The 13,375-nt window shown below is 41.0% G+C and overlaps 1 protein-coding gene across 4 annotated transcripts in view; it reads left to right on the top strand.

Annotated features, from left to right (window-relative positions):
- The window catches only part of synrg (synergin, gamma), a 44,826-nt gene extending 34,565 nt beyond the window's left edge, over positions 1-10,261 (top strand). For 2 of the 4 annotated variants that reach the window (XM_069668085.1, XM_069668084.1), the window contains exons 21-23: positions 1,284-1,394; positions 1,514-1,552; positions 9,155-10,261. In XM_069668085.1, the coding sequence (XP_069524186.1) occupies positions 1,284-1,394; positions 1,514-1,552; positions 9,155-9,286 (282 nt within the window). In that variant the 3' untranslated portion in view covers positions 9,287-10,261. The remainder of the gene's footprint in view (positions 1-1,283; positions 1,395-1,513; positions 1,553-9,154) is intronic. The other 2 variants (XM_069668087.1, XM_069668086.1) reach the window with 1 other exon arrangement.
- Positions 10,262-13,375: the final 3,114 nt, after the last annotated feature.

Here is a 13,375-nt window from a genome sequence, read left to right as displayed (position 1 = left end):
TAGCCTTGTGGGGACGTTTCCTCACATGCTTTCTGTTTTGTCCAACCTTCTGGGGACTTACTGACACTCACTGCTTTTCCATCATTTTGGTGACTTATAGTGACCCACCTTTTCTGTTTTTTCTATCTTTATGGGGACTTTTACTGACACACACTTTCTGGTTTTGACATCAATCTGGGGACTTCTCCTGACTCGCGCGTTCTGGATTTAGTACCGTTGTGGGGACTTTTGTACCAATGTGACTTTTCCTGACAAACACATTCTTGGACTTTTCAACACACATTTTCTGGTTTTCATGTCAATGTGGGGACTATTGCTGACACACTTTCCGACAAACCTTTTTCTAATAAATTCTTGGTCTCAATCGCTTGTTTCAAATCGCCTTAAACACATCATGGTGTTGATTTTGTAGATGATGGTTCCATTTAGAGTAAAGTAGACAATAATGCAGGGTGTTCTTTAGAGAAGGCCCCAGGTTATAAACAAGTAGCTGCCACAAGGACCTGTCTATCAGGATAGAGTCGAGCAACGCGTATCAACCCTCTCATCCAAAAATGGTCACTTGTGGCTCCAGAAATGAGACAGGGAAGGCCACAATGCCAAACACACAACCAAGTGCACAAACCAGTGTGTGACGTTAAGGTGTCTACATAAACTTCTTATACACAGTCGATGGTAACAATAGAGTTTGTGCATGTAGCTTTTTTGACTGCCTTCTCATGTTACCCAGACATGTTTCTCAAAGTCACATGATAATCCATCATTGTGGCTCTATATGCAGAAGGCTAAAAAGGCTGCCAATAACATAATGAAATGTTAGTGAATCCAGCATTGTCGGACCATTAGGTTAAAATCAATGATTCATCGATTTCGGTAGCTGCAGCCTCTTTGGTAGGCTGTGTGCTCGTATCAATGGGGAAGGCGAGGCCTGTATAGATTTATTTATCCAGCCGTCTGCTGGTGTCTGTAAAGCCGATACAGAGTGAACCGTCCTCGTCCACAGGAAGATTGCTTTTCATGCTGCAGATATAAAACTGACACAGTGTCTCCAGGAGAGGGGAAACAAAATGTTTAATTAAAGAGTGAAGGTAGCTTTTTTTATGCAACAAAAAATATGTTTATGCTGCTATTGTTTGTTTTTACTCCACCTACTTAAAGTTGATGATGCTTGGAGATGCTAACTGTAAGCAGACTTGTCTTCATTATAAGAATAAAATGTTAGATTTTGCCCTGCAGCCAGAAGTAAAATTAGTTTGTGTGTGTGTTTTTGTTTCCGTGTGTAGCCCGATGAAAGCTCCCTGGATTTCTCCTCCTGTATTCTGAGGCACGGCATCAAGAACGCCAAGGAGTTAGCTTGTGGGGTGTGTCTGCTCAACGTCGACGCCCGCAGCAAGGTTTGTGCACGTACACACACAGATACACACAGTGTTTGTGAATGCATATTTACATAAATGTTGTGCTCATCTGCAGCGGATAACAACTGACATTTCTTTGACTTTGAAACGTTTTGCAGAACAAAGAGGGAAGCACAATTGGACGTCTGTTTAAACGAGTATGAGACAGTTAACTGTCGTCCAAATCTCATTTCACTCTTTCCCTCTGGGGGCCTTGGGGGGGCTTGTTTTTCTTTTTCAGACGAGCCTGGCGGGGGGCCAAAGTGACAGGTCTCCGCTGCTCCTCTCTCACAGGCAAACATCAGTAGTCTAGGCAGAGACACAAACTGTAACAGAAAGAATCAGCCAAAACAGCAATTCCAAACTTTAACAGGTGGATACATTGACTGTTTGCTAAGCCCCGCACCTCTCAGTTACTGCTATTACTGCCTTTTTAATTCATTGTAAATCTGAAATAGGGTCTCAGATTTCAGACAGTAGAAGATCAAAGCAGGTGTCCAATTTCGAGCAGGCGACCAACAATTCAGAATATAACAATGTAACAATTGTAGAAGGCTAGCTAGCTAATTAAGACAGGTATGAAGTTAGCATCACCCTGGTTCTCTTCCATTGGATTTTAGATAATTGCAGAAAATAATCTCTATGAGTAACCCAAGTTTTTGAAACCTACACTTTTTTTTAAACAAGTTAATCTTAACAATGACGACAATTTTATTATTTTTCAAGCATAAATGCAATCGGCAGGAGGTAAAACCTGTTATTAAGCTAAATCCAAACTGTGTCATGATTGCATGATTTCAACTTCAGCGCCACATTTTCAGGTTTTAGCGCTCATTCCTGCAGCACAGTGTTGGCTTCTGTAGTTTATTTTAAACACCATCGCAAGTGAGTCCTTGTAGCATAAATTAAAAGAGGAAAACTAGACTAGTTATTTCCTTCTAACATGAAAATTAGCTGTCATACATGACACACATCACATACTTATAGGGTGAGAACTAAGTAAACATCTGTGTTTGGCTAACGTTACTCAGTCTCAAGTAAAGCTTGCTTTAGCTGCTGAAGTGTAACCTTTAAATCCAGTAAAGAGCAGGTCACAGTCTCAGATGTTTTCCTAAACACTTATCTCTTATCCCCACACAGTCATGCTACACATTGGATGATGTAGTCATAAACAGTTCTTTTTAACATTTACATGTAGCTGCACAAACTGGGCCAGTAAGTTAATGATGTGCACTTCGATCTTGGAAGTAGTAACATTTAGCTACCACTGTATGTTAAGCTAGGTAGCCTGACATGCTAACAAGTGCATCTCAAGTTAGAGCAGACCAACAAGATAAAATATTCCTCCATCTATACTATTTAAATGCCAATTATAGCTCTTATTAGACTCTCAATGGGCACCACTCTTAATGATCAGTCACTGTTTGGCTGCAGGATTTAACGAACGGTCAGAGTTGGTCTCTATGTCTCCTAAACTTGATACTGAAGGCTGATGGAAAAAAGGATAACAATTTGCACTCTTGAAATAAGTGAGAGAGGAGAGTCGTCACTTTGGCTCCCCAGGTGGGTTTTTTTGCACTCTGGGATTGGTTCTTCAAGGTCACAAAGGTCGTCACTTTGTCTTGGAAGGGCTTCATTTTCTGTCCTGTCGGCTCCATGTGGAGGTAACTGCTCACCTCGCCACTTTCAGCTAACAACCGGTGGTGTTTCTGATGACTGTCCAGTTATTAACTCTGACCGGGGCCCGATGTGCAGAATTGCTGTATGTCCACCTGCTCGCCTACGGTGGCTGTGATTTTCATCAACGCGGGCCTTTAATGGTATTCTCGGACCCTGCGGTTTGGAGGGCAGGAGTGCGGCTTTGATTGTTGCTCGCGGTCCCTCTGCTGCTCAGCCAGAGCCAGATGGATGGACCGGGCAAGATATGGCTGACTGAGAGGCATCCAGCGCGCGAGCAGATGTGGCTTCCACATCAGTCATAAGCAGCGAGTTCGGCTGATAATAGACCCCCATCACTTCGCACTCTCATGTGCACAGAGGCAGGCTGAAAATTAATGCAGTTTTGTTTTGTCTCCGTGCCACTAGCATGAGATTAATAACCCATCTTTTAATTACATTTTTGGCAGAGAGACACTGGTAAGAATGCACAAAAGCCAAGTGGAGAACAGCATCCCCTCAGAGTATAATGACGTGAACGGAGGGCTTTGGCTACCGCGGACGGCACTGATTGTTGCATTGTCCTTTAGCGAAGAGCTACTGATTTGTTTTCAAGCAAAGGTACAGAGGGGTGGAGAAATTGATGTGGCATCAAAGAAATGTGACAAATGCTTGACAGCACATGAGCTTAATGGCTCCTGCTTGAATCATGCCGTGAATTTTAATCAAAAGATTCTGCAGAATTTGTATCCAATCTGTTGGCCAGAAATCTTGATTTTAAAATCCAGTTGGAGCTGAAATCGTCCGCAGAGGTTCCCCGTCTCACCCCGTTGCTGTTGGATCAATAATCTTGGGATAACATTGTTGTTTCATTTCCTTTTCCTTCAGCTTAGGAGGCAGAGTTGGGCAACCAGAAGCAGTTTCATCTCACCTGAGCTTCTCAGTCAGAAGCAGCAGCAGCAGTTTTATCATAAGTGATACTTCTCAGCTAATGATGCTCCAGCACTTCTGCTAAATGATAATTTGAGCAATCACACATAAAAGCACTGGAAAGGGTTTTAAGTTGAATAATTTAGCACTTATGGCTATTTATATAAATGCAGGTTTCTGAAGTGCTGAAGGATTTGGATGTATTATTATGTGACACTAAAGAAACTGCAGCAAGCTGAAGTTTGATTTCAAACTTTTCAGTTTATTCCCCTGAAATGTTTAAGAATCTGTTATCTGGTTGCCCATCTCCGCCACAACACGCTTTATTGTCCCTCAGGTAAGCAGGGTGCCGACACAGTCAACATAAGAAGTTTTGGAAATGATAAATGCCCGTCTGGATAAGTTCAGGAGTAACCAAAAAATAACACCAATCTTTGTAGATTATATGGCTTTTGTTTCCTGTAAACAATCTTCTTTAGCTTCAGTTGTTTTAAAGCCCGGCTGCCTCTGTTACTGTTGTTGACTGACAATGAAATCAGAGATGTTCGGGTGAATCACAGTCGCCTCCTCCCACAGAAGAAGGTGGTCTGTTTCAATGTGGAAGTTATTCAGCGTCAAAGCACAGGTCTGAAATCAGTTTCGAGGCTGCTAATTAAAACCAGCAGGAATAATTTCATGCTTGTGATTTAAATCACCAAACACCGGTGTAATCAGTTGAAATTCACAGTTTAAGAACAACAACACATTTTCCCCTGAAAGTCGAATTATAGTCTGGTAACTATCGGTGCTTTTCGACAGCAGGAACCTTCCCCAGGAACTAGGTACCTTTTGAGGAACTCTGCGTTTCGATTGCAGGAACCAGGGTTTAAATTTTGTGCCAGGGTAATTGATTTACCCCCTGAAAAGTCCCTGCTCAGGGGGTAGTACTTTTCAAAGGTCCAGGAACTTTCAGGGCGGGGCCTGCAGTGCTGATCGTTTCTGATTGGGCGAGTACTCGCAGCGTTTTATTTCACCCGCCATGATTAAAACACTGCAGCTCATCATCGTGCTTTGAGATTGTTTCGGGCCTTGTGAATCCGCTTGTCTCCTTCCTAGTGTTGATTCAGTGAATCAATTTGCAAAGCAATAACACACGATCAAAAACAGCACAAGTTGAATCATTTTGTGGCGTCATCTTCTTCTTACCACCACCTACTGGACTGGCGATGTAGTGCAGTTACTTTTATTGCTTCTCCATTCGTCATTGGCCTGATTTGCAGAATCGTCCCGGGACTTTAGGCTATGGAAACGCAGGCAGCAATGGGCCACAGGAACCATTTAGTTCCTTGAAGAGAAGTTCCTGGAACTAAAAGTTCCTGGTACTTTTGGTTGAGAAGCACCTTCTACTAAGCTAGCTGGGGATGTTCAGTGTGGCGGCGTGTTTCGATCAGCCCAAACTAAGAGGCTTGCCAGTACAGGAGCGAAAATCTATTGGAAGTTTATGAAAGTAGAATTAACTTAATAAGTTAGAGTATGTTGGCTGTTACCTGCTTTTTATATAGGAATCAATTTAAATGCGTTATTGGCGTGACATTTCAGAGACAATTTTACCAAAGCAGCAAAGTGAAAAATGATTTCTTTCCCCAAATGCTTCAGTTTGTTGTTGCAGCAGCTGGTAACAACAGCACAGCCCAGGAAAGGCGTCCTGCCATCTGTTAAAACTGGTCTAAAATTTGTAAATCATAACCTTCATTTAAATGCGTTTGATCACCATACTTTAAACAGATATTTATTATACAGGATCTGCTGGATGGGCTTCTCGGCAAAAGCGCCTGAAATAATGAAATAAGAATAATTGTACTCTTCAGCCCTCAGAGTAATAACTTGACTCCTTTCATGTTTTCACCCATGAACACGCCGGGAAGCTGGAGCTCTGTCCTGCTGGAACAGCTGATCTGTATGTTTGCTTGCTGCTCTTTCCTGCACTCTTTTCTCTGGGCGTTGCATGAACAAGCTGACTCCTCTTTTGCTTACAGGCTCTGACTAAAGACAATGACAGGAGGGTAAGAGTTATCATGCTTTGTTTATGTTTAAGGTTTAAATGTTTAAGTACAGAAAAGAGGGAAGAAGATTCAGGATGATTTTGAATGTTATCTAAGCAGGTGGAGCCTCAGTCTGAATGTGTAACCTTTACATGCAGCTACAAAGGTCAGGTGAATTATTAGAGTCACTGTTGAAAGCATGAATACTCTCTTACTCTTGTTTCAGCCTGTCTAAAAAGCTTCTAACACACAGAATCTGTCTGGTTAAAACAGACTGAATGGGCCTCCCGTCACATTCACACAGGTGAGGTCTGAGGGGAAAGTGCAGGTTTGAGAGGCAAAGGCTCTGCAGTGAATGGAGGAGGCATTACAGTGCGTCTTTGTGTGACCGCCCTTTCATTCTGCATCCTCTCCCTCCGACGTTTTCCAGCTTTGGCAGCCGTAAGTGCAGGTTTGTGGAAACAAGTAGGCCAGGGCACAAAGAGCTCGGAAAGGAAATCTCTCTGCTTGTGAAATTTGAGCGTGTGAGGAAAAAGCAGAGAGTGGAAATGTGTCATCCAGTTTGCGTGAGAAAGCCCTTCATCCAGCGGAGCATCTGTTCTGCGGACTGCATCCGAGCAGGTGGAGATGTATCTGACTTGAATGGTGTGTGTGTGTGTGTGTGTTGGTGGGTTTCTTTCGTATGCAGTTGTTGCTTTCTGCATGCCTCTCTTTCTGCGTGGGAGGCTGTGATTCACTGCACATGACTCATTCCTCTCCGGCTTCTGCTCCCAGTATTTCACCAGGGATGCAAACTCTTCACCGGCACATCGCACACATTAGCATCTCCCTGTTGCACACACATGCACATACACACACACACAGAGCTACAGCAGGAGCCAGTGGAAATGTGCATCAGCAGCACTCAAGTGGGGGGTCAGATGATGAAACATGTGGGAGAGTTTTTACAGTTTAACAACATTAAAGGATTGAAGCAGGAGGTTTTACATCTGCTGCCACAGAGAACGGACACTGATGGACGTAACATCAAGCCAGTTTTCAGATACAAGTTGGCCTGATATTGAATATTTTCAAATTCTTAACCCCTTCTTTGTACATAAATAAAACATTGACATAAAGGCAATGATGCACAGGTTGTTGGGCCAACTTTGACATTAAGGGCCTGTGTCCACTAACGGCGTTCTTAGCGCTGGCAGAACCTATTTCCTATAGAAAATCAATGCAGTTCAGGGTTTTCATTGGTCAGCGTCTTCAGCGCAAAAACATCCTCAGCATCAGCTGTTTGTCGCTGAGCTCAGTGCGCTCTCATTTGAAAATAGCTCAACTTTTGGATCACTGCCCTGCTTGTCAAAGTCACTTCTCCCTCACCGACCAATCAAAATCAAGAAGGGGTGGGACTTCAGATATCAACTTTGTTAACAACAGTGGCGGAGGAAAAGCGTATCGTTTTGTTTTGTTTTTTCGAGGGAACAATTTCCATGTCTAGAGCTGTTGCTTACGGAAGAGGATTAGGGCCACTGGGGGAAAAAAAAAATTAAGGTCCAATAATTTTTTTTTTTTTTTTTTATTCAGAGAAAAAAAGTCAGAATTTTGAGAAAACATTTTCTAAGGTCCAATAAAAATGTTTGAATTTCTGAATAAAAAAATAAAAAAATTTATTGGACCTTAATTTTTTTTTTTCCAGTGGCCCTAATCCTCTTCCGTAGTTTCTGCTAATGCCAGGACACGATTTCTTTTCATCGTTTTCTTTGTCAAATTTCATGAAATTAAAGCAAATGTTGAGCCCACGGAGCAATTTAAAACAGACTTGATGATCACTACTGAGGGAAGCGGAAGTAACCTAGCAACAGTAAGCGCCGGCGAGAAGTGCTCTGAAATTGAGGTTGTAGACAACGCAAAATGTGCCGTTAGTCGACACAGGCCCTAAATTTGCAAGTGAAGGCAGCATTGCTAAGTGACGAATCTGACAGACGGGAGGCAGAACAGATAAAAACGGACACCTTTACTCGGCAGTTTTACTTACAGGCTAGATTAGATGTCTGTAAAAACTGTCAATAATAAAATCTACTAATCTTGTTTGTTTTTTTCGGAATATTTTTTGCCTCTTTTTCCCCACACTTACCATTAAACTGCAGGTGTAGCATCATCTAATCGGCCATTAACGATGCCTGCATGAGACATTCATGCCTTGATGCTGTTTGTGTCTTGATTGGTGTAATCAAAGAGGAACAGGTGATAAAACAGGCTTTGAGTTGTCTTAGTGTTTTGAAAGACGTGATCTTTGACTTCAGGTTACACCGCCTGTATGATGAAGAAAAGCCATTTGCTGTCATGTTTAGTGATGAAAATCTACACAGTGCTGTCACATGTGCAGCTTTAACCCTCACCGCTTAAACACGCACACTTCAGCTGTGAAAAACTGGATCTAGACTGCATAAACAGTATGTAAAGAGATGCACATTTGTGTCTCACTCAATGTCATGTGGTGTGTTTGTTTATTCCACTACAGCCGCAGAAATACCAAAGAGACTGTTTGGCCTTCACAAGTCTGAATAAGAGATTAGAAGTGTCACAGTATGTCGTATTCTCGGGCTTTGAATTCAGATAGCATTCTTCAGAAAACATGTAGATTTATTTCGACTCTTTTGAAACATGAATTTAGATTCAGATGTGATAAGTGAGATGTGCACAGTGTGTGGCTGTGGGCTCATGCGTCACTCATGTACATAGAGATTTGCTCTTCCAGTTGTTGCTATTTCAGGTTATGTTTTATAGATATTTTTTAAGGACTTGCATAGAATTTTATGCAGTGTTTCCTTGCAGGTATTGTGTGCATGCAAACTCGTGTATTGAAATCTGTTTGTCTTGCCAGAGGCGGATTTCCTCATGCGTGACTTGGCTACAACATACAGCGGGGTCACGTACACAACAGCTGAGCCGTGTTGTTACAGAGCTGCTACATTGTTATTGAGGCCTGTGTTTAATTGCTTTATAAATGATAAATCACAGTGGTGTGTTAGTAGTAAAAGAGTAAAAAAAGTGTCCTTCCTTTTCCTCTTCCTGCATATCTGTCCCTCTTCCTCCTTTAAGCAAGGATAGTTTTATCACCTCTGTGATGCAGGTGTCTTATATTTCACCCTTTCACTCTGACAGGCCTTCAACTCGGAGACGGACAACTTCAAACTGCTGTACGGGGGCCACCAGTACCACGCCAGCTGTGCCAACTTCTGGATAAACTGCGTGGAGCCCAAACCCCCCGGCCTCATACTCCCCGACCTGCTCTGAGCTCGGGTCACTGCTGCTCCGGCGTCAAGGCACAGCTAATCAAACGTCAGATATGCGGAGCCACGACGCCCTCACGCTGCACAGGCTCTCACCTTGGACTATGAGAGAGAGAAGGACTTTAAAAACACTGGATCCCTCTGTATTTATTAGTTTGTTATTCTGCAGTCTCCCCCTTCAGCTGTCACTCAGAACAAGTTCATGTTTAGATCTGGTCGTTTGTTCAATTTTAAAGCTTTTCTCTAAATACTTACCATCTACGGTGTTATTGTTATACGTTTGTTCCTCCACATGATTTACCTGAAGTATAAACTTCACCTGCATAGGTCATATTTAAATGAATTACTAATTTTCCTTTTAACTTGATTTCCACTGAAGTTAATATTGCTACATAATCTCTTGTTAGTAGCTCATATTTATATTATTAGGTGTGCAATATCATTGACAATACTGGCAGAAGAAGTCTATAAAAGTTTTAATTTTACTCTGCGTCTGTTTGAGAGGATTTTTACTCATAATTCTGTTGGTTCCCACTGAACCAGAGCTGTTGAATCATAAGCTTATTACTGTACTTGAACGCATCTGTTCGTCGGGTCTGTTTGTCTGTGGCTGTTCCGGTTTTAAAATCTTTCTTAATCTTTAACTTTCAAATCATTCAAACTAAGACAGATGTCTAAATTATTATGTCGGTTTTTTTGCACTGTTGAGGAGACTTCTGCAACTGTCGGGTTATTTAAATTGTGTATTTTATAGGGGACGAAAGGTTGTGATCCGGGTCTGAAGGGAATTATGTTAACGGTTTTGTTTTTCTGTCTTGGTGTTGTGTGCAACGAGAGCTGAAAGTCCAGAAGAAGTCGACTGTGATTCTGAACTAAAATTGCAGCAGCACTTTTTGTATATTACAGTGTCATGCTGTAGCATTGTCGTTATGACTAACTGTAATGTGAATGTGATGTAAATAAATATGCCTACATCTTATTTTAAGTGTCAGAATATTTAATTGGTCTCACTTTAAAGTCGAGGTGACATGAAAAAGGTCATTTTAATCCTTTTAGATCACATCCCCGGTTATATTGTGCATCTATTTGACAATATAGACCAAAAAAAATTAAGAAAATCTTCCTGTGAAAACAATATCCTGTGTGCTTACGTAGGCTAGAACCAACCAATTTCAACCAATCAATCTGCAACATTTAGCCGCAGAGCACCAAGAACATTGGGTCAGTTAGCTAGCTACTGCGCTGTGGAGAACGTCTGTCTACGCCCACTTCTCAACCATCAAATCAAATCCCTCTAATGATATGTCCCGCCTGCACGTCCTGTTTCACTCAGAAATACGTCACGATACAGAAGCTAGATACTCTCGAAATGCCGTTTCAGCTGGACTTTAAGGTAACTTTTTTCAGTCTGTTTTTAAAAGGATACTCGTGCAGACGTAAATGAAAAATGTTTATTGGTCACTGTAATTAAACTAAACCGTGTCCCTTAATAGGATTAAGGCTTTTTAATTGTCAGTAAAATGATTAAACTGCTTGCTTGGGTCAAGTAAAAAATGATACTCTTTATCTGCTCTAATGGAGGCTACAAATGTCTGGTCGCGTGTTATCTGCAGTCGTAACAAATATTACCAAAAATGCAATAGATAGTGGTATGTTGCCACTTCAACGATATTCATCCTCAGATCAATTTCTCTTCAATAAATATAGTATTAAAAATTGGAAAATTTAAAATTAATTGATTTTCTAATTACTTACAAAGCCAGAAGCAGTTGTTTCTGCATAACTGGAGTTAAAACAACAATCCAACTTCATGACAACCTACTAAATTAAATTGAAACGCAGGTATAGCTTGAAATTCCCATTTAAAAAAAAGTTAGTAGGATAGATGTCTGTTAACACCAAATTTACTCACCTTTTCCTTTTTCATGGAATTCAAAAATTTGATTTATTCTCCCTCATCTTTGTTTTATCACAAAAACAAAAGAGTAACTCAATCCCAAATTACACTGGAGAAGAAAGTTCACACCTGCTAAAAGCTAAGTAGCTAGAGCTACCTCGGTAATAACTAGCAAATCTAGCTTAGCCTCTGACTCTAATGTTCACCTGATTTAATGGGGTTAAGCTACATTAAAGCACATGTTTTAATATAGTATATTTAACCAAATGAAACAACATAAATCACCCAGTGGTTATTCATATTTTATTTGCCTGTGTATTTAAAACTACTACTAGTACTATAATACTTAGGCTAACTAGTTTAGCAGGTCCTGGATACAGATTATGGTGAAGACTTTTACGAGTCATGTTAGCCTTAATGTTAAAACATCTGTATCATACATGTAGCTTTCATGCATGTAAATGTTCCAGGTCTTTCCTTAAAAAATGTTCAACAAAGCTTGATACAGTCAGCTGGAGATACGACCAACAAATAAATATTACACACAGCATTAGCATTAGCTTACACAAACTAGAGCTAATAAAATCTGCTAGTGACAGTTATGTCAACTGAAAAAAATCTATGGCCAGAGCCAAGCTAGGTGTTGACAAAGTCTTTGTGCTTAGCTAAGCTAGCTGAGTTCTAGGAGTTCTAGGAAGCAAATTACTGTGTTTCCTTAAAAGTGTAATATTTTCTTTACACACTCTTATAAATGAGCTGTTTTCTTTCTGTGCTGTAAGAAGTTTTCTGTTTCATTCTGTGCGTTTTACAGCTTTGAAATGAGACGATCATTTAATTCACGCGGCCTTTGATCTTTTTCTTCCTGCTTTTCCAGGAAGCTTCCTCGTCTAAATGCATGAATGTTGCTGCACATTTTCCCTCCGTCATTTCACTCAATAATGTACTTTCTCCGCGGCCAGAGAGGCCTCATCTCCATCACTTTGCGACAAAATGGAATAAATTCTCCTTCGACAAGCCTGCGGGTCCATCGCTGGCGGTTGAGCTTCAGCCAATCAAATGAGATGTCTGGGGGCTCCGTGAAACCAGTCTCATTATCGGTCCCACACTTTTGTTCAGGTGTGTTCTCCAACATCCATTTTATCTCCCGCCGCTCCCTAATTTATTTCCTGCAGAAAATGAATTCCTCTCCTCTCTCAGTGAACACCGGGATTACAGAAAATTACAAGCACGGAAATCAATTACTGACTAAGGCTGTGTAATTCGAAATGCAGAGCGTCTCCCTCTTTCCTGTGCCTGTCGTCTGCACGCCTATTGTCTGCAGTGCCGCGCTGAAATGATCGCTCTGGGAGAGGAGCGAGATTGAAGTGATACTGTATTGACTGCTGCCCTTTGGTATTTCACGGCCACAGTAAATCATATTATTGATTAAAGAAACAGCTGCTTCTGCACGTTAAGTTACACTGATTGCCTTCACCCTCATGAATAGAGTCGCTTCCTGCTTTACTCTTTTACAGATAACATTTTTATTTAGTCACAGAGGCTTAAAAAAGTTTAGAATGTAAAAGCTGCTCTTTGAAGATATACAGGATTAAGTTTGATAGAAGAACAAAGGTTTAAAAACAGCTTCCTTTGTCCATGATGAGCAGCACTTATTCTGATTTATTGTTAAAGAAAAAAACACAATATACATAGAAAGTTTTGAGCTCATATTTTTTGTCAGTGAAGTTAACAGTCAACCAGACGAAAAACAACTTGTATTTTCTCTGTTCATTGTAAAATGATGTATGACTATTAGTTTTAGGTTTTTGGGTGGACAAAACAATCAACTTTGAGAAATAAAGGGTTTTTTTTTCTTCAATATTTTCTGATATTAATCAGACTTAAAGGTATAATCTCTCCACAATGGTGATTGAGCCTATAAGCCGAAGAAGAAGTTGACAGCAGGATAAAAGAAGAAGAAGAAGACAGCGGGATAATGTTGGACAGCGGTGAAAAGAAGTTAAGAGATGCGACAGCCACTTTCAAATCCAAAGTAAACCTAATTTGGTTTTACAATTTCTTTTGCGGAAAAAATCACAAGCGTCGCCAGTTAGTGACGCGTTTTCCATCAGCCAGCAGTGGTTGGTCTGCCAGAGAGGGTAGGCGGAGCTAAGCGGCTGCTTTTCTGGTCTCTGCAAGTGTTGCGAGTAAACAGTA

This window comes from Semicossyphus pulcher, unplaced genomic scaffold (assembly GCF_022749685.1).
Source record: "Semicossyphus pulcher isolate SPU_LCO1_2020_fin unplaced genomic scaffold, fSemPul1.0.p SCAF_19, whole genome shotgun sequence".
In the NCBI taxonomy this organism is placed as follows: Eukaryota; Metazoa; Chordata; class Actinopteri; order Labriformes; family Labridae; genus Semicossyphus; species Semicossyphus pulcher.
This window is presented reverse-complemented; position numbering and strand designations above follow the sequence as displayed.